Here is a 22,479-nt window from a genome sequence, read left to right as displayed (position 1 = left end):
TGGTTGGCACTGGCTTCGGAATTAGGAGGGAAACTGCTTCCAAATAAATCAGTCCACTTGAAGCCCCTTCCTCCAGCGCCCTCACCTGATCTTGAGCCTAAGTCAAACAGGACCATGAACACCATTCCCCAAACCACTTCCAGAAATAAACACTCTAACACGTCAGCTAAATGACAACCCCCGCCCCCTCCCCTAAAAAAAAAAAAAAAAAAAAGGGAAAATGACAATCTATCTATTTGGAGAAAATATTTATCCGAAATGACCCAAATTTCTGATATTACCCGAAATAGCTCTTTTACATTATTATACACTTTTATACAAGATTTATACATTATTTTACAGTAAGTGTATAATGTTGTATATCATGTGTATAAACATTGAAGCCAAAAAAAAAGGTGGCTATGTAGATGAAAATTAAAAATATGACTACGTGGACGTAATATTTTATGTTGGATTGTATATTATTGAGATTATCCGAAAAGACTAATGAGGTTTTGGGTATTGCTAATCAGTCAAGGTAAGTTCCATTTTTTCAACAAATTCTACACAATAAAGCATGAGACTTTCTGTCATAATTACTCTCTCCTTCCCAATTTAATGTCTTAATTTGATTAGACACATAATTTAAGAAATAAAAAGAGACTTTATAGTCCTTTCAATTTTTGTCTGATGCCACGTAAAATGTTGGAATTGAAAAATCTTACTAAATACTCCCTCCGTCTCAAAATATTTATCGCATTTTTCATTTACACGCTCATTTAGAAAGCGTTTATAAGGGTAGCATTTTGATTATTTTACTCACTTAACATATTTAATCATGTCCTCTCTCCTCAATAAATATTTACTTCATTAATGATGAAACGTCTTCAATGTTGGTATGTGAACTCACAAAATCAGCCCATTGATGTAATCATTGAAAGGGTAAAATGGGACAAAGCTGCTTAATTTTATCTTGGAAAAATAAAACGACAAATATTTTGAGACAAGTATTTTTAGTAAGGATGACAAATATTTTGAGACGGAGGGAGTAGTCCTCTGTCTCAATTTACGTGGCATATTTTTCTTTTTAATCTATCCTCAAAAAATGTGACCTTTCTATATTTTAAAAAAATTAACTGTATGAGATAGTTTACAGCTCCATCAATATCTAAGGCTGACTCTGAATCACAAATTTCAAAATTGTTTCTTTCTTATATTCCTTACCTTGACTTTGACTGACTATAAAAAGGTTGACAAACCAATACGTCAGCTAAATCAAAATCTATGTTTCTGACAAAAACCTTTTGTCTCTCTAATAATTAAACTGATAAGTATAATCAATATTCAACAAAACTTATCCATTTTCACTTCAAAAAAGAAAAAAAAAAAATGGCAAGTGAGCCAGCCAATATGATTTCACCCGAGCCGATAACAGCCCCACTTCTTAACCGGCGACTAGGCCGTCAGTCATCCCTATCCATACTTCTCAGTCGCGTCACCGGCCGTCGGGGCGGCGGCGGCGCCTTGGTGCGTGAGACGGCGGCGCGTGAGCTGGACGAGCGACGCGCCGACTGGGGATACTCGAAGCCGGTGGTGGCTTTGGACATGATGTGGAATTTGGGGTTTGTGATTGTCTCTGTTGTGGTTTTGTGTTGTGCTGTTGATGAGGAACCGAATGTGCCGATTAGGGTTTGGATATGTGGGTATGGATTGCAGTGTGTAGTGCATGTTGTGCTTGTTTGGTTGGAATATAATCGGAGGAGTTCTCAAGGGGTAATATTGGAAGAAGGAAATAATGATAGTGGGGATACTAATGAGGTTTTGAATATTGGTAATCAGTCAAGGTAAGCTAAAAGACTCAATTTTTTACTGCAGTCAAATTGGTAAATACTTCAAATCTTATGAATAATTCATCTGTGTAGTTAGAAGGCAGTGGTAGGTAAAAACTCACGTATCAGGTGTTTACGCCAAATCAATGGATGCATGTCATGTGTATGAACATGACTATTACTTAATCATGATTAATTAATGGCTTAATGCATATGCAGCTTCCTAAACTTGTCCCTTTTTTTCATTTTGACACCTCAGCTAAGTGTTGTTCCTATTGAACCCCTGAACTTGTTCTATTAGAAGCAGAAATTAAATTGGAGAAATGAAGGTGCAGTAATATTTTAGACATGTGGTAAGCTATTCTTTAGGTCATGCATGTGTCGGTGTCGGTTTCTGTTAGTTCGGCTCTTCCACTACCAGCTTAATTAAGAGCTACTCTCTTTTTTCCTCTCAACTGCTGTTAATCTTAGCTAAAAGATGACATAATTAAATTAGAATATATATTAGCATGTTGCTACATTGAAGATGGAATACTATGTAAGTCGGATTGTGTTTGATAGACACACTTGAGGACGAGTTCAGGGGTTCAATAGGAACAACACTTAGTTGAGGCGCCAAATTGGAAAAGAGGAGCAAGTTTAGGGGGCTGCATATGAATTAAGCCCGAATTAATGTATATATTCACTTCATTAAATTGGTAGAGGGAAATAATGATAGTGAGGATGTTGTTGAAGAGAGGAATTAGGTTTTGGGTATTGGTAATCAGTCAAGGTAAGCTCCATATTTTTTCTACAATAAAGCATGACACTTTCTGTCACAAGTTAATAGATACTTCAAATGTTATGAATTCATATGTGTTGTATGAAGGCGGTGGTATTACTGATAGTGTCACTTGTTATGGCTAAATTTAATTACTCCCTCCGTCCCAAATTAATTGTCATGTTTTGTTCGAGAGTCAATTTGATTACTCCATGTCTTACCATTGAAATCTACATTTTCTCTTCTGATCACTGGTTTAATCATCACCTTCTCGTAGTCAAACTATTTGAACTTTAGCTGACGAGTTCACAGTAAAAACTAATTCTAGTGCTTTCTGTCAGAGGCTACTTTTTTGGCATTTTCTTCCGCCCTTTTTCTCTATGGAATATTTCGCCATCCATTTGAAGACTTACATGTTTACTCTCTCTAATGTTGCTATCATAGTGCTTGAAATATACTCGATTAAGTTTCCTTTTATGTATAATATATACATAAAGACAAGTACTGAAGTTAAACCAAAGGAAAGGTTTGGATTAATCAAATGAAGTATGGTAATTGATTGTATTTCAGAAGCTGAAATCTTGATAATTGCTATATATTTAACGGTAGACCTCTGAGCCGAGGGTCTATCGGAAGCAGCTTCTCTACCTGTGGTAGGGGTAAGGTCCTACCCTCCCCAGACCCTACTAGTGTTGATTACACTGGGTATGTTGTTGTTGTTGGTGGTGAACATGTTTGCTTGACAGAATGGTTTAGATGAAATATTTTAAAGCTTATACATTTCACATCGATTTAAAGGCAAGTAACTTGCTTTAGACTTAACTTGCTTTAGACTTTGTATGAGAGAGACTTTATGTTAGATAATGAGAGGGCATTGATTAGTGATTTTCAAATAGTTTGCCCTTGGGCCTCACCAACTGCTATCTATTTGAACAGATGCATGCCTTTCATAGTCAACCTAGTAAATGGAACTTTATGGGATATATTGGTCAGTTACTGGTATCTACTAGGTTACATGGATTTTATAACATCCATATAGTCATTGAAAGATCCGTGTATCAGAGAAGGATAATATCTTCAAAGGAAAGGAAGAGCAGCAGAGAGCACAAACTTATGAGGAAGTTCAATAATTTTCTTTTATAGGTTAAGAAGATGAAAACTGTAATGAGAATAATTTATCTTTGTTCTTTTCTTGGTGAGAGTTCACGATAGAATCACGCAAGTAATTCTTACCTTTTGGACTAAGTTAATCTAAGTAGAAGTAGTTTCTGCAGGTCTTCATTCTGTGATGCAAAGCAATTGCCGTAACTTATGCATGTCCTTTTGATGTACAATGAATAGAATACACACATGTACACATAAACTGTATTAGCATATACGAATACAATATATATATGTATGTCTAAATAGTTTCTTATGTACTCATTTTGGACAGGCAAATTTATTTAACCCTTCACAGGCCCATCTTAGAGATGTGTAGGTGCGTGTGGAGTTTGGAGGGGGAGGGGGAGGGTGGGTTGCCGGAGAAGCAGATGAAACTGCAAGGACCTCTTTCTGCTAAGTAAATTATAAAATTTGTTTCATGGGACAGTTAAGAAACAAATCAAGCTTCACACTTTAAAGATATAGTACCATGTCATGGAATTCAATCAATATAACTTTGTTTCAAAGGCCTATTTTGAGAATACACTGTTACTCAATCTGATTGGTTGTAAGTAAGATTTTTGTACTGGTAGTGGTATATGAAATTGGTTCTTAAAGTTTGCTTTCAAAATTAATCTAATTTCTCAGACTGTCGCATTATTGTTGACTTCGAATCGTTGCAATGACTTTGAATTCGTGGAACTAGAAAGTATAGTACAAATTATTACTGTTTTAAGAAGCATTCTATGTTATCTTCATTCTAGAATGTTCAAAAAATAAAAATGAATGACGTGTAATAGGCGAAGTTCTATATCTACTTATCATGAAATCTTTCCATGAATTTTGCTTTTTTAAGGCATTCAAACAATTAATTTGCAGATTTTCCAACTTATATTTATGCTTTGCAGCCAACATTACCTTAATGATTTCTGACCCATCTATTACGGTATGGTTGATCTGCTATCTCTAGTAGATTATCACTGAGTTACATTTGATATTTGTTACTCTGCAAGCTGAAACTACTGCTTAAAGAAGCGTGAAAACTATATGCCATTCAACTTGGTTATGCCATTAGCACCTTTTTAATCTTCTGGATAAACATATAGATGCATGCATTCTCATCATTTGATCGACAATTTTAATTGTCTTTTAAGCATCAAACAAGATATGTATTCCTTTTATTGGTTAATGCTGCTATAGAAGTGGCAAATTTAATTTACTGACTCCTTACCATTTTGGACATCACAGTGTTGCTAAACGATGTGAATATGTGAATACAATGGGATCACTTCTTTGGTGGATAGTTGGCTTTTACTGGATAGTCTCTGGTGGTGAAATTCTTTTACGGGATGCCCCGCGTCTATATTGGTATGTCAAGATCTACTATCACTTCAAGCCTTTATTTCTAGGGAGAAATCGTAAATGAGGAAAAACTTTTTAAAGTTATAATTTGTGTTAAATACTTAAATTAGTCTTACATTATAAAACTTTTGATTTAGTTGATGGTCGTCAATGAGACTTGTATTTTGTTATCTCTGCTATTTTCAAATTGTGATTTTAAAAAGTTGCAATCCCCTTTAGGAATTCTCCCCTATATTTTTATCAAGTTGTCATTTTGGGACAGCTTAAAAATGTAAAAATAGTCATAGCAAGAGATAGGGTATAACCTGTTATATATAGGCTCTGATTGAGTTTTTCTTAATTTCAATTCCTTTAAACGTACTAGTAATACTTGCACAGCTCAAACAGACAGTGGTTTCTAATCTTTTAGATATATTTGTCTGAATGCAACCTTCATCGTTTCACATTTTGGGTAATGGTAGTTGTGGAAAAGATGTTATTAATTAGTTCATGAATTGGCATCTTTCATTGTTGTTGTTAATTACAATATAGCCTTACCAGAGATTGTTCAAGAAAAGTAGAATTCTTTTATTCTAGTTTATCTAGAGTATTAGTTGTGCCCTCAAAGATTTAATTCCTACATCTTTCTGGTTCAGCTGAATTATGCTTAGATCAACCATCTCATTACAGCATATAAGTTGTCATATCAAGAGAAGCCGTGGATGTTTATTATCTTTGCTCTCTCTCTCTCTCTCTCTCTCTCTTTAGAATATATCCGGTTGATGAATTATTATTATTGTTTTTTTTTTCTTTTTTAAATGTTTGTGATCACCAGATAGAGCCATGATTGATCACTGATATAAAGTGCTGCAGGTTGGCAGTTGTATTTCTAGCATTCGATGTATTCTTTGCCATCTTTTGTGTTGCTTTGGCCTGTCTGATAGGAGTTGCTCTTTGTTGCTGCTTGCCTTGCATAATTGCAGTACTCTATGCAGTGGGCCAGGTAAGAGACAAACTATATAAATAATTACAGGCAAGCTATTTGACATGTTTCTGGTATGATCTTTTACCTGTAATATATAGGAAGGTGCATCGGATGAAGATCTCAGAGTTCTCCCCAAATATAGATTCCATCTCTGCAAGGATGAGGAGAAACCAAGTGTTGGAGCTGGTAGGATGGTACCAATGGAGACAAGCAGCGGATACTTGGCCACTGAGCGTATTCTTTTACCCGAGGATGCAGTAAGTTAATGGGGTTTTTTTCATTTTTAGCCAGTCAGCTTAAATTAATTACGGGCGCCAGCCGAAATATATAAAACCTATACACGGATTATGTATGTTGTATGTATATTGTATTTATACTTATGCTTAATATACAAAACCTATACATTTGCTGGCTATTTTGTAAATTAGATCACGAAAGGAATTGGACTGTAAAGGTTAATTCCGTGTCTAAAATATGCTTAAAGCCAGTTTGACGTAGTGGCAATGGAGAAACCTCAACCAATTATCATTTTCTTTCTCCTTTATTTTGTTCCCACTCCCACTACTCTGTCTATATTGGAAATAGAGCTGTTTCATTGTATGCATATTCCACAACCTTACTTCAAGATTGTATTTTCTCAAGTAGACAGTTATCTTACTTTGGTTTTAAAATGTAGCTCTACGGGTACTGCAGTGGTGCTAAGTGAACTTCATTTGGATCCACTGCTTCAGTTAGATCTAGCATTATGAGACACATCGCTGAATACTAGTAATAGACGTCGTAGTATTTCTGGCTATGATTATTTGTGATAAAATAGTTACCAATACTTCAACTTTTGTTTGCTAGGAATGTTGTATATGTCTTAGCTCGTACGAGGATGAGGCTGAACTCCATGCTCTTCCCTGTAGTCATCATTTCCACTCCACCTGCATCGTGAAATGGCTTAAGATGAATGCAACATGTCCGTTATGCAAGTACAATATCCTGAAGGGGAATGAACAGGTTTAGAGCAAAGGAGAATGAAAAACAATGTACCATTGATTCGAGTTATTGAAGCTGCCTGTGGAAGCTGGAAATGCTGCTTGCCGAATCCATATCAAAACAACTAGTTGAGCTTCCTCTCATGTTCACTGAGCGTATTGGAGATCTTTTCTGTAGTGAATTGTCTTCAGTTATTATAAAAAAAATGTAGCAACCGCCCACCCCCAAAAAATTAAGAAAGAAGAGGTTGGTCCTTGGCCCAACTCATGTAAATTATCTTAGACTGTATTTTTTTCCATGAGTATAGCTAAATCTTGTAATTATATGTTTTTTTCTTGTGCGTGGTTACATCTCCAGGATATTCTTGTGCTCCTTGTTCTATTTTCAGGTCAACTTTTTCCTCTGAAACATGTCCATAAAAAGAACACGACGAGCATAAATACCCTCTTTAACTTCTGTTTTAACTACCATATTTCGACTTGTGATCAATCCATAGATACCGATAGAAAATAAATAGGCACTCAATGGGTGATAGTTTGATCTAAATTTTACTCCATTTGTCAATGAGCTTAAGGCTAGAGTTATTTACTTGAAGTGATCTAATTGAATGAAGGGAATGTTAGTTTCTAAATAATGGTGTATCCCTCGGCGCAAGGACATGTCCATATAAAGAACATGACAAGCAAAAATATCCTCTTTACCTTCTGTTCTAACTGCCATATTTCGAGGATATATAGCGAGCAAAATGTATAAAGCATTTATAAGGTTTTACTAAAATGTATCTATTTAAACTCATAATTCTAATTTATTTCCAACTTTAAAGAGAAAAAAAAAAGTAATCTAAGGAGTACCAGAATTGTTTTTGGTACATTGAGATATTTATAACTTATGGCAATAGTGTGATTAAGACTTTAACTGAAATACCTAAATACTTGAGAATACTATCTAATAGATGGACAGTTTGTAGCCATAAAATAAGACAAAATGGATGTTAAAATGTAATAGATGGGCAGTTTGAAGCCATATAATACGACCAAAAAGGGTGTTAAAATGCCTAATTGATAAACAATTTATAAAGGGTAAAAGTTATATAATTTTACTTAAGAGACTGTAGGCTTCTAAAAGTAGGGCAAGTTAAATATGAGGGGGGAAAGAGCAAAAAACAAAAGAAGAAAACATTGTAGAAGTAAATTCCTTGCCGTAAAAAAAGTGTTGAATCACTTTTGCTAACCTAAGGTGGTAAGTTAGCAATATACCTACTTTTTGATTCACTAAAATATCCCTATCATTTGATTAAAGTAGGCACTTTTAGGGGCTTATTGGTCTTTTACTCAAATCTCCAAATTTCCTTCTCTTTCCCCTGTAATTCATTTCCTTTACCAGGTTAACTTCAACAAAAACAATCCTTCATTTCGTCCATTGTTGCTTTTTAATGTTAGCAAAGATTGGGTGATTTTTGTGGAGAAAAAAATGAAGAAAGCGCATGAATGGAAAAAGCAACAATCAACAAATGAGTTTGCTTTTCTATTGGGAGAAACACCTTGGCTCACAATTTGTTTCTTTTTCTATGAATAAATGCAGATCTTCTAAATTTATTTGGATTCAATTAATCCTTTCTAACTTTTCACTTTTCTTATGGTTAAAAAGAAAATCTAATTTATTCAATCACATATTATACTACGAATTTAATGTGCAATGAATTAAGAAAAATTATTGAGAAGAAAATTTTCTTTCTTCTCCTTTGCATATAAAATATACTTCCATTCCAGTATTTATGACGATTTCCAACAATAAAAAGACCAAGAGTCACAAGTTGATCTCATCTTCATAACTTCTTAAATCTTCTCATGTCATTCTTTTTGCGCTGTCTCAATTGGCTGTTGGGTCCTGTTGAATGTCCGGAATATTTAGAGAGAGAGAGTGGGCTGATGCAAAGGATGGAAGAAATTTGGAGATTTGGGTAAAAGACCAATAAGCCCCTAAAAGTGCCTACTTTAATCACATGATAGGGACATTTTAGTGAATAAAAAAGTGGGTACATTGCTAACTTACCACCTTCTTGTAGGTTAGCAAAACTCCATATATATATATATGATTAAGCTTTTTATATCTTCATAAGATCTCAAATCTTGATTCACCTTGTGCTCCTCCCGCATATATACCCTTCAATTATATAGCTACAAAATAAGAAGTCGCCCTCCATATGTGAAACCATTGGTAAATGTAATATATGAGGATGATAATAACAAAAACTTCACTATCTTTGTTTGACGCCGCCCGTTATCATTAAAATTGTGGTTAGGATTTCCAGATTCGGGTTAAAGCCGAGTGTCGCACGAGCCTTCATTTTTTAAAGGGCTAAAAGTAGCACCTTCACTTTGTTTGTAATGAAAAGAAAAGAGAAGATCTTCGAAATATTTTTTTAGGGGAGGACTTTCTTGATCGCCTTACTCTTCAATCATGGGTTAAAATGTGATTAAAGTCTCTCTGATGATAGCATATATTATGCTCCTCTTATTGTACCAATGTCCATATAATTAAATATGAAAGCTAAACTGATGAGCAGTGCATCAGATTTCTTGACACATGTGTATCTGTGATATACTTATGAAAGAAAAAAAGCTTCAGGAATATTATATAGAGACATGTTCCATTGAGGTTAAATATGTAGAGTAGTCATTTAAGTGGTGTTATCTGAAGAACTAATGATAGTCTTTTGGGTTCCCAAACAGAAAAAGAGACGTGGGAATAAAGCAGAGTAAAGGATTGAGGAATAAAGAAGAGAAAAGGAGGGAGGTGTAATTAAGAAAATATCATTTAAAAGTGACTTTCAACTTTTTAATATATCATATAAATAGGGAAAAGTAGGAAAAAATCTCAAAATTTTGGGAAAAAAGATAAATAGGAATGGAGGTCATAGAGAGGTGCTACATCACCTTGTCTATGCTCAGCTTTATATTGTATATAGATTACTCCTTTGATAATGAAAAACTGATGCAGAACTGACCATACTCCTTGCATAGCTTACGATGTCAACAACAAGCAGGAGAGTTTATTTTATAAAAGAATGCACAATATACCTCTAAAATATATACGAAAGATAATGCTCTAGAAAATGTGATAAATTCCATATAAATCATGTCATTAAACTCAAAGTAAAGTTTTATAATTTGAACATTTTGTTGTCATATGTTCTTTAGCAATTTACTAAAAAAAATCATAGCTAACTTGAGATCATAGGTCGGATAGTTTTTCTCATGTTTTCACAGTTGCCTTGAAGCATAAACAATCACCTTATCATGCTGCATCAACACACATCCTAATCCAACGCCTGAAGCATCACAATCGTCAACATAGCCTTCCTATCCTTTTGGAAGTGTCAGAACTCGGGCCGAAGTTAATTTACTCTTTAACTCTTGAAAACTGCGTTCACAAGCATCTGTCCATTGAAATTTTACTGCCTTCTAAGTCAGCTTTGTTAATGGCGCAGAAATAATAGAAAAGCCTTCTACAAATCTTCTGTAGTAACCTGCCAAGCCCAGGAAACTACGAACCTGCGTAGGTGTTATAGGCCTTGGTCAAGTCTTCACAACCTCAATCTTCTGGGTATCCACCCGAATACCATCGGCTGAAATAATATGGCCCAAAAAGGTCACCGAATTCAACCAAAACTCACACTTTGAAAATTTTGCAAACAGCTCCTGAGTCTGAAGAACTCTAAGAACGGTACGTAAATGATCTGCATGTTCTACCTCAAACCGAGAATATACCAGGATATCGTCAATGAATACTATCACAAACAGGTCTAGGAAAGGCCTGAACGTTCATCAAATCCATAAATACTGCCGATGCATTAGTTAGTCCAAACGACATTACCCGGAACTCGAAATGACTGTATCAGGTTCTGAAGGCGGTCTTAGGAATATCTTTCTCCCTGACTCTCACCTGATGATACCCGGATCTCAAATCTATTTTTGAAAACCATTTGGCACCCCGCAATTGATCAAATAAATCATCGATCCTTGGAAGCGAATATTTATTCTTGATCGTCACCTTATTCGGTTGTCTGTAATCAATACACATTCGCAAGGAGCCATCTTTCTTTCGTACAAACAACGCAGGTGCTCCCCACGGGGATGAACTAGGCCTAATAAAGCCTTTCTCAAGCAAGTCCTTCAATTGCTCCTTCAATTCTTTCAACTCTGCGGGAGCCATCCTATAAGGAGAAATAGATATAGGTTTTGTATCCGGTAGCACATCAATAGCAAAATCGATCTCTCGCTCTAGGGGAAGGCCTGGAAGCTCATCCGGAAATACTTCCGGAATCTCATTTATTACTAAGACAGACTGAAGAGTCGGCGATTCGACTTATATATCTTGAACCCGGACTAAATGGTAAATACAACCTTTAGCAATCATCTTCCTTGCCTTGAGATAAGAAATAAACCTACCTCTCAGAGACACTGTATTTCCCTTCCATTCCAAAACTAGTTCTTCCGAAAACTGAAAGCGAACCATTTTTGTTCTACAATCAACATTGGCATAGCAAGAAGCTAACCAATCCATGTCCATGATAACATCAAAATCCACCATTTTTAACTCATGTAAATCAGCCATAGTACGATGATTACAAATCACAATCACACAATTTCTATATACTCGACTAGCTATTACCGGATCACCAACGGGTATCGATACCTCGAAAGGTTTGATTGACTCCGGTTTCACCCCAAATCGACCAGCAATATAAGGAGTAACATATGACAATGTGGAGGCTGGATCAATCAATGCATATACATCAAGAGAAAATACCGATAATATACCTGTGACAACATCAGGGGAGGACTTAAGATCCTGTCGCCCAACCAGTGCATAAATACGGTGCTAAGGACCACTAGAACCGGGCGCTCCCCCTCTACCTCTACCACGATTGACTGGTGTTTGTGAGCCCTGCCCCAGAGGACATACAGATGATGAAGACCCAGCTGCTGACCCGAGGCCTGGACCCTACCCCTACCACCAATCGAGGGGCAGTCACGCATGATATGGCCTGGTCGACCGCATGCATAACGAACATCTGAACCCTATCGGCACTGGCCCCAATGTAACTTCCCACACTGAGAAGATCCTGGTATGGGCGATCTTGCCTGGCTCGAGTCACCCTGTAATGAGAACCTGAAGCTCTAAAACTCTGACTCGGCCCAGAGTGAATAGGTCTATTAAATCCCTGGCCCGTAAATCGTGGAGGCGCACTAGTCACGGAATGGCCTGAATGCCTACAAAACTGCTGTCTCTGCCGTCCTCTGAACTCACTAGTTAGACCCGAAGATCTAGCGCTTTTACTATAGCCTCTATCATGCTCGCGCTCACTTCTTTGCTGCTATTGGCTTTCCTCCAAATTCTAGGCATGGGCTTGAATGCGAGAAATGTCCATACCATCTTGAAGTGACGCAGTCAAGCACTTATGCATAAAGTGTGGCCCTAAAACACTCACAAACCAGTGCACTCGATCACCCATATCCGCTACCATGGCAGGAGCATACCTAGCCAAAGAATTGAAGTGAAGGCTATACTCTAGGGCACTCATGCTTCCTTGCCTAAGGTTCAAAAACTTATCGTCTCTAGCCCACCGAACCTCTAGGGACAAGTAATGTCGGAGGAAAGCATTAACGAATTCTTGCCATACCAGGGGAGGTGCATTAACTCCCCAAGAAGACATCCAAACCGTATGCCAATGAACCACAGCATCCCGTAGTCTATAGGAAGCCAATTCTACCGATTTGACGTCTGAAGCATGCATTAACCGAAGTGTTCTCAACATCCCATCAATAAAGTTCTGAGGGTCCTCATCCGGTTTTGACCCGAAGAATTCCAGAGGGTTCAAGCTAATAAAATCACGGGCTCTAGTACTCACAGCCCTATCACCATGACCCATGCCCTGCCGCTGAACCTGCACAACGACTAACTGTGTCAGCAAATGGATGACCTCTTTCACTTTTTGGCCTGAGACATCTGGTGGAGTAACTGGGAGTGTCGGAGCTGGGGCTGAGGCTCCCTCATGCTCCCCTGAAACAGGTGGTGAGTGAGAGGACCGAGATGGAACCTCATTATGAGACTCACCTTCCTCTATAACTGTTGGTGGTACTCTCTCAGTCCGCTTTCCTGCCACTGTCTTGCCCTTTTTGGGCTGTTGTAGCTTTTCTCTTTACAGGCATCTCTGAAATACATAACACACGGTTAAGAAAAGAGAAATTCTTATATCATGGTTCTATCGAACAATCTATAAAGAAGGAAGAAGGTCATTCATTCCTAAATGCCCGCAGCCTCCTGTTTATAAGTGTGGCGCGCAGAACATCCATAAACAAGACTCTATTGGACACGGCTCATGGACACACCCTAGGACGGAACTGGTCTGATACCACTTCTGTCACGACCCAACCGGAGGGCCATGACGGGCACCCGAAGCTAACCCACCGGGCACCTCTCATCATACTTCCACAATCATATCTAGGTGAGCCACATGGCTAACTCGCAATCCTATGTATCAATAATACAATTTCCATCGGGCTAAGGCACTTTTATATCAATATCATTAACTATGCCCATATACATATACACAAGCCGACAAGACTAACAAAATGATATACAAAAACATATGAGCCGACAAGGCTAAGAGACATCTAGCCATACACAACTGTCTACGAGCGTCTAGAAAGAATATGTAACATCATAAAGATGGGACATGACCCCACCATGCCCATATATGTACACAAAAGAATAGTACCAACAGCTGCAGCTCCGAATCAAATGGAGCTCCTCTAAGTAGTCTCTGAATAAGCAGCCTAAGGGTCAAGTCTGTCTCCCTATCCACCTGCGGGCATGACGCAGCGTCCACAAACAAAAGGACGTCAGTACGAGCAATGTACTGAGTATGTAAGGCATAAGTAATAACATTATGAAAGCATAAAGGATAACATGGGGTAGAAGAACCACTTATACCACTTGAGACGTTCATCACACTTACTTACCCTTTTTCTAATGAAAACCTTCCATACATACACACACACACACACACATATATATATAATAGTACTATACCCGACCATATAGGTTCGATGTCATACATACCCGGCCATAACAAGGCTCAGTGCTATACATACACGGCCATAACAAGGCTCAGTGCTATACATACCCGGCCATAACAAGGCTCGGTCTTATACGTATCCAACTGTAGTGGTGTGCGCGCAGTAGATATCATACCCGGCCACATAAGCTCGGTATTACCAAATAGCCATACATACATACATACATACATATATATGTATATATGTATATGTATATAAAGCATCATCAACATCATCATCACTATATCTTTCCTTAGAGGGTCAACTATCGTAGATGAGATCAACAATGTCATGAGAGTATCAAGACTTAGGAGCTTTAACATTTCTAGAAATGGATGTGTTATGGAAGACATGGTGAATTCCATGAATAGGTGTACAACAATGGAATCATGCCTTAAGAAGGAAGGGTTAGCCTTACATACCTTATGTCTTCTTAGCTACTTAACGTTCTCCTCCAAAGCCCGAAGAATCTACATTTAAGAGGGTTTATAGCAAGGTTAGGTCTCGAACACACTCTTAAGTCCAAACTAGTATAATTCGTAAGTTCACGAAAATTGGGCAACATTTCCCCTGTTTCATCTACTTCTACCAAGTTCCAAAACAACTCTCAAACAACAATAACATTATCAACAATACCATAATTAAGAGACTTCATTCAAGTTAGGCTCCATTCAATCCCCAAAACTCCTTTTCAATATCACTCATAACAATAACTAAAACACAACACCATATATACTTACATACAATACTACCTCAATATCATTAATACCATACACAACAAGATTATACTTATAACATGCCAAGAATCATAATTCAAGTTAACTTATGGCTCATAATATCCTCAAATTCATACTTGAACTCCATTTTCACTTTTTCTTCCTTCAACCAAATGGTACAACAACCAAGCAACCTTAATAATATGCAAGAGATGTAAAAACTTACCTTAATCACTCAAGAACAAGTCTTGGATCAACTTACTACACTAAAGTGAAGTCTCCAACATCAACACCAAAGGAAAACTTGAGTTCGACAAACCCTAGCAAGCTTCTTAGCACTTGAATCTCTTGGTTCTCTTGGATTTGACTTGGATTAGTTTATAGACTTGGAGATAGGGTTTTGGAGTGCTCAAGGATCTGACTTGGGGAAATAATGTGTCCAAATGAAATGAAACCAAATATATAACGCGTAACTTAAAATCCCGTCGGGCAATTCTACGCTCACTTTGACGGACCGTTAAAATTCCTACGGTCTGTCAAAATGCACCATCAAAGTGCCCAGCCAAACCTGGCTCACTGTGACTATTTCACGGTGGAGCTCCACCATTTGACAGGCCGTCAAACATTCTGTGGTCCGTCAAATGGCCTGTCAAAGTGTCCCCATCCGATAAGTTGCTCGTTTCGATTCACTTGACTCCCAATCCTTATAAAACCTTCTTGGCACTTGTGTAACACTTCATTAACCATCTAAGAGGCCCTATAGCTCCTCCTCAAGTCATTACTAAACAAAGTATACTCCATTATTGCGAAATCATCCCAAACATGACTTACATCTTACTTCCTTCGACGAACTTAATTCCACCGATTCATATGACTTCAAAATCTTATGGTACGCACTTAAAGTTATCAAATACTCTCCTTAATCTCATAAGGACTTCATGTCCACCTTAGGCTCGCATTAGTCTACTCATGATTCAAATGACTCGAAATTTCCAAGATGTAACATTAGTACTGAGAAAATAGCTGCGAGTTTGTGGAAGAAACTTGAAGATCTCTACCAGAAGAAATTAGTAACAACTAGAATGTTGTTAAGGCAGCGTTTACACACCTTCAAGATGAAGACAGGTACAACTTTACAGGATCATCTTGATGCTTTTAATAAATTGGATATGGATCTTACTCATGCTGATATCAAAGTGGAAGATGAAGAACTAGCATGCACTCTATTGTTTTCATTATCACCGACGTACAAAGACGTAGTTAATTCAATGATGTACAGTAAGGAGATAGTCACATTACATATGGTAAGACATGCATTGGATTCAGATAAATTAAGAAACCATATCAACAATGGTGAGAAAGAGGACTATGGTGAGGGTTTGACGGTTAGAGGTCGCTCGAGCCAAAGAGGGAGAGGCAAATCAGTAGCTAGGTCAAAGTCTAGGAAAAGAGTGAGTAGGAAGGATGCTGGATGTTGGGGCTGTCATCAAAAGGGTCACTTTGAGAGGGATTTCCCGAATAAGAAGATTGATAAAACAACAGCCAGTGCATCTACAGTTCAGGTAGCTCAGACATCTGGAGAAGATTATGTGCTAACTGCTTCAACATATGACATTCAGACACACAAGTGGATTTTAGATTCAGCTTGTACCTTTCACATGTGCTTCAGAAAAGATTGGTTTACTAGCTACGAGCAAACAAGTGGGACTGTACTTATGGGTAACGATGCAGTATGTGAAATAGCAGGCATTGGTTTAGCCCGTATACGGTGTCATGACGGCATCATAAGAAAATTGTCTAATGTTCGACATGTTCGTGATATGAAAATGAATCTGATCTCTCATGGTACTCTTAATAAGCTCGGATATAAGCATGCAGGTGAAGGTAGAATCTGCAAGGTGACCAAGGGTTCTCTAGTCATATTAAAGGCCAAACTGGAGGGTGGTCTTTATGTACTTATGGGCAGCACCATTCTAGGTACTGCGAATGCTGCAACCTCACAGTTATTAGGTTATTAGTTGATAACAAGGCTAAGATGTGGCATATGAGATTAGGTCACATGAGCGAGAGGGGGTTGATAATTTTGAGCAACTGAAACCTTTGAAAGGTGAGAAGATTAGTACACTTGATTTTTGTGAGCATTATGTCCTTGGAAAGCAGAAACTGGTCAGCTTTAGCACGGGCAAGCACAAAACCGCAGAGGTACTTGACTACATTCATTTAGATTTATGGGGTCCATCTCAGGTTCCATCCAAGGGTGGAAAGAGCTACCTTCTTACTTTCATTGATGATTTTTCACGCAAGGTTTGGGTATACTTCTTAAAGGCTAAAAGTGATGTCTTTGAGAATTTCAAAAACTGGAAGACATTAATTGAAAATCAGTGTGACAAAAAGATTAAGTGTCTTCGAACAGATAATGGCTTGTAGTTTTGCAATGAAGAGTTTGATAATTTCTACAAGATTCATGGTGTATTGAGACATAGAATTGTTAGGCATACACCACAATAGAATAGAGTAGCTGAAAGGATGAACCACACTCTTCTTGAGAAAGCACGATGTATGCTCTCTAATGTCAAGGTGCCTAAGGAGTTCTGGGCAGAAGTAGTAAATACTGCTTGTTATGTTGTTAATCGCTCTTCAGCGTCGGCGATTGACTTCAAAACTCCAAATGAGGTATGTTCAGGTAAACCGTCTGATTACTCGTACTTAAGAATCTATAGATGTCCCGCATATTATCATGTAAGTGATGGAAAACTAGAACCTAGAGCTCGAAAAGGTTTATTTATGGGATATGCTGAGGGGTAAAAAAATATAGAATATGGAGTTTAGATCCTCTTAAGTTTGTAATCAGTAGAGATGTTACTTTTTATGAGGCCTCTATGCTTGATCCTAAAAAGACTTCTATTGAGTTTGCAGGACGAAAAGTTCTTACAACAGAAACGGTAGAGAAAAATGTGAAACTCACCGAGTAGGAGGATCAAATGACTCAGGTGGAGTCAGATAATGAAAAAAGCTCACACAGTAGTACTTGAAGGTGAACCATACAATATAGCTACTGGAAGGGACAAACGAATCTGAAGCCTAACCCAAAATATTATCCTCAACCTTCGCAAGCTAATTTTGTGGTCTATGCATTAGCTACTATCGAGGGGAAAATAAAGGATATGGAACCTTCAAGCTATACAGAAGCTACTATGTGTGGTGAAGTTGATTAATGGCGTTTAGCCATGACCGAAGAGATGGAGTCTCTGCACAAGAACAAACATGAGATTTGGCGAGTCTACCAAAGGGGAAGAGAACTGTTGGTTGCAAATGGGTCTTCAGAAAAAAAGATGGCATTCCGGGTGTAAAAGATGCTAGATACACAACGAGATTGGTTGCTAAGGGATTTTGTCAGAAGGAGGGAATCGATTACAATGAGATTTTCTCACCGGTCGTGAAGCATAGCTCAATTCGTTTGTTGCTAGCTTTGGTTGCCCATTATGACTTGAAGTTTCATCACCTTGATGTCAAGACTGCATTCTTACATAGTGAACTTGAAGAGGTGATCTTAATGAATCAACCCGAGGGTTTCCTTATTAAAGGACAAGAAGACCAAGTTTGTCAATTGAAGAAATCTTTGTATGGTTTGAAACAGTCACCACGACAGCGGTACAAGAGATTTGATGCGTTCATGATTACTAAAGGTTTCTCGAGAAGTGCATTTGATAGCTACGTGTATCACATGACGGTATCTGGTAATTCAAATATTTATTTACTATTATATGTTGATGATATGCTTATTGCTGCTAATAGTATGACAGAGATAAATGATTTGAAGAAACTGCTAAGTAAGGAGTTTGACATGAAAAATTTAGGTGAAGCTAAGAAAATCCTTGGAATGGAGATTCACAGGAAGAATAGTGAGGTACATCTCTCATAGAAAAAGTATATTGAGAAGGTAGTTCAGAGGTTTGACATGAATAAATGTAAACCCGTTACTTTACCGTTAGCACAACATTTCAGACTTTCTTCTTTGATGACATTGCAATTAAAGGAAGAGGTGGAGTACATGTCAAAAGTTCCTTATTCTAGTGCAGTTGGTAGCATTATGTATGCTATGGTTTGCACTCGGCCTGATATTGCTCAAACAGTGAGTGTGGTAAGTCGATTCATGTCTAATCCGGGTAAGACACATTAGGAAGCACTTAAGTGGATATTGAGATATCTTAAAGGTTTTTCGAATGTTGGTCTAACTTTTTGTAGGATGAGAAATGAAGGCTTTTCGGTCCTTGGTTATGTGAATTTTGATTTTGCAGGTGATCTTGATAGAAGGAGATCAACAACGAGCTATCTCTTTACTCTTGCAGGTAGTGCCATAAGTTGGACGACAACTCTCTAGTCTATAGTTGCTTTGTCCACAACATAAGCTGAATATATAGCAGCAGCAGAAACAGTAAAGGAGGCTATACGGTTGAAAGGTTTGGTGTCAGAATTGAGTAGGGTTCAACATGAACCAACTCTAAAATGTGATAGCCAGAGTGCTATTCACTTGATAAAATCAGAGATTTCATGATCGCACCAAACACATTGATATCAGATTCCATTTTATTCGTGATATTGTTGAACAAGGCATAATTAAGGTCTTGAAGGTTGACACAAAGGGCAATGCAACAAATATGTTGACCAAGGTGGTTCCTCTTGTTAAGTTCAGTCATTGTATGAATTTGGCAGGAGTTCGCACAAACTGATGCATCAAGATGGAGAACGGCAATCCGGGTAAGACACATTAGGAAGCAATTAAGTGGATATTGAGATATCTTAAAGGTTTTTCGAATGTTGGTCTAACTTTTTGTAGGATGAGAAATGAAGGCTTTTCGGTCCTTGGTTATGTGGATTTTGATTTTGCAGGTGATCTTGATAGATGGAGATCAACAACGAGCTATCTCTTTACTCTTGCAGGTAGTGCCATAAGTTGGACGACAACTCTCTAGTCTATAGTTGTTTTGTCCACAACAGAAGCTGAATATATAGCAACATCAGAAGCAGTATATGAGGCTATATGGTTGAAAGGTTTGGTGTCAGAATTGAGTAGGGTTCAACTTTTTTTTTTTTGCGGTAAATTCTCACCGGTAATAAAAATAGTTTTATTTACAAAAAATATCATAGCAATGTCTCTTTCGTATCGGTACAGCTTGCTAAATTTTCGAAAGGTCATCTTAGAGTCACACAACTATTAGAATGTCCGATTCATTATAGAAAAATAGCAAGCTAAAATCAATATATTTATATCAAAGTGGGACATAGGCCCCGTGATGAAGCGCTCTCTAAGATCAGTATCCATGTTTTCTCCTCTCAAGTTTTTCTCTATTTAGTTATATTCTTTAGAAGAGGGAAGAAACGAATTTGAAGTAACCTTTCATAAAAGTGCGTCCTTCTTGTTTATTGGCAACAAACTATCATTTGAATTGGTTTAAACGGTTGGGTTTAAAAGTAAACTTTTTTCTATCTAAATAACCAATTCCTTGCTAATTTAGCGTCAGTTGTGGAGTCATTGTTGAAAGAGTTAACGAAGTTTAGGGACAGGAATTACAAAACTAAGGTTTTGGAAGGTGGGAGGTTTGAGAGATAATAAGTCATGGTAGGTTGTAAAATTGGCTGAAGGTTTGAGGGATATAGATTGGGGGCGTGATGATGCAAATTCTCAGCCACTCTCTACTCTTACAAAAAAAAAAAAAAAAAAAAAAAAAAAAAAAAAACACAAACACAACGGAAAAGGTCCAAAAATACCCTTAAACTATTGAAAAAGGCTCATAAATACCCTCCTTCCATCTTTTGGTCTAAAAATACCCTTCCATCCACCTTTTAGGTCTAAATATACCCTTAAGGTTTGTTTTTGGCTCAAATATACCCTTTAAACTAACATAATATGTTTTTTTGTTTTTTTTTATCGGAAAAGGTCCAAAAATACCCTTAATCTATTGAAAAAGGCTCATAAATACCCTCCTTCCACCTTTTGGTCTAAAAACATATGAACGAAATAATTTTTTTTTTTTGGGTTTTTTTTGCATTTCATGAATAAAAAAACGAAATAGGAAATTATAATTTTTTTTTTGCATTTCGTGTATTAAAAAACAAAATAGGAAATTATATTTTTTTTTTTGCATTTCGTGTATTAAAAAAAAATAGGATAAAAAAAATTCGTTCATATAAAAACGAAATTGGAAAATATATATATATATATATTTTTTTTTTTTTTATTTCGTTGGTATATATATTTTCCAAGTTCGTTTTTATATGAACGAAATTAATTTTTTTTATCCTATTCGTTTTTTAATACACGAAATGAAAAAAAAAATTATAATTTCCTATTTTGTTTTTTAATACACGAAATGTAAAAAAAAAATTATAATTTCCTATTTCATTTTTTTATTCATGAAATGCAAAAAAAACCCAAAAAAAAAACATATTTCGTTCATATTTTTTTAGACCAAAAGGTGGAAGGAGGGTATTTATGAGCCTTTTTCAATAGATTAAGGGTATTTTTGGACCTTTTCCGAAAAAAAAAAACAAAAAAACATATTCTGTTAGTTTAAAGAGTATATTTGAGCCAAAAACAAACCTTAAGGGTATTTTTAGACCTAAAAGGTGGATGGAAGGGTATTTTTAGACCAAAAGATGGAAGGAGGGTATTTATAAGCCTTTTTCAATAGTTTAAGGGTATTTTTGGACCTTTTCCCAACAAACAATAAAGATACAGATATTTGAAATTTATAATGTAGACAAAGAGAATGAAAAATGGTACTAATGAACGTGAATAGAGTGCACATAATAAGGCGAAAATGGAAATTGGAGTGGATGAACAATGAATTGTAGAGAACAAGATATAAATGAAAATAGTGCTAACATGTAAATAATAAATGAAAAAGAAAGGAAAAAAATGAACTATAGACATAACAAAATACGTCTGGAGACATGAAAGATAAAGTGATTTATTTTCACTTTTGCATCTTTGCATGCAACATTAACGTAGTTCTTGGGTGTGACTATACTAGTCTTTTGTGCTCTAGTGAGATTATTTAGAGGATTTGATTTGGCTTTCAGCAAAGTAATAAATTGTGTAGATAATTCATCAATTTTGTTACTCCCTCTGTCCTATTTTAACTGTCGTGAAGTCATTAAATCACAACATATTATTTATAAATCATTAAGTCACAACATATCATTAAGTTTAAGCATTTGAATTGTATACATTCAGACATAAATCTCAACTAAACATTATTCTTTTATGTTGGATAAGAAAATAATTACATGTCCCTCACTGCGTTTAACATATTAATATTTGACACACACGCACACATTTATATATTATCTTAGTAAGTTATAAAAATATTACAACAATAATTTAAAAAATTAGTTTGATAAAGAAACATCATATCTATTTTAAATTTAGATAGTTAACAATTCTGATTTTAAAAAATTATGGAAGTCCTATAGCATTGAAGTGGTATGAAGAGAATACGCGTTGGGTATATTTATTTTTTTCTAGTCTAAACTAACCATTTATTTTATCAAAATAATATTTATATGCTGAGTGTGAATAAGTTTGAAAACAAGGAAAGAAAAAAAGGACATTCTTGTC

The 22,479-nt window shown here is 36.5% G+C and overlaps 1 protein-coding gene across 1 annotated transcript; it reads left to right on the top strand.

The window, feature by feature from the left end:
- The first annotated feature begins 1,299 nt into the window (after window positions 1-1,299).
- On the top strand, window positions 1,300-7,341 carry LOC132613685 (E3 ubiquitin protein ligase RIE1). The gene is made up of 5 exons (XM_060327837.1): window positions 1,300-1,823; window positions 4,960-5,079; window positions 5,926-6,055; window positions 6,136-6,294; window positions 6,884-7,341. The coding sequence occupies exons 1-5, from the start codon at window positions 1,369-1,371 to the stop codon at window positions 7,043-7,045; spliced, it is 1,026 nt and encodes a 341-aa protein (XP_060183820.1). The 5' UTR covers window positions 1,300-1,368; the 3' UTR covers window positions 7,046-7,341.
- The last annotated feature ends 15,138 nt before the right edge of the window (window positions 7,342-22,479 follow it).

The sequence above is a fragment of the Lycium barbarum genome, chromosome 10 (assembly GCF_019175385.1).
Source record: "Lycium barbarum isolate Lr01 chromosome 10, ASM1917538v2, whole genome shotgun sequence".
In the NCBI taxonomy this organism is placed as follows: Eukaryota; Viridiplantae; Streptophyta; class Magnoliopsida; order Solanales; family Solanaceae; genus Lycium; species Lycium barbarum.
This window is presented reverse-complemented; position numbering and strand designations above follow the sequence as displayed.

Coding starts and splice junctions, on each gene's coding strand:
- LOC132613685 (XM_060327837.1), top strand. CDS start 1,369: ATGGCAAGTGAGCCAGCCAATATGATTTCACCCGAGCCGATAACAGCC. Junction 5,080..5,925: donor GATGCCCCGCGTCTATATTG/GTATGTCAAGAT, acceptor AAAGTGCTGCAG/GTTGGCAGTTGTATTTCTAG. Junction 6,295..6,883: donor TTCTTTTACCCGAGGATGCA/GTAAGTTAATGG, acceptor TTTGTTTGCTAG/GAATGTTGTATATGTCTTAG.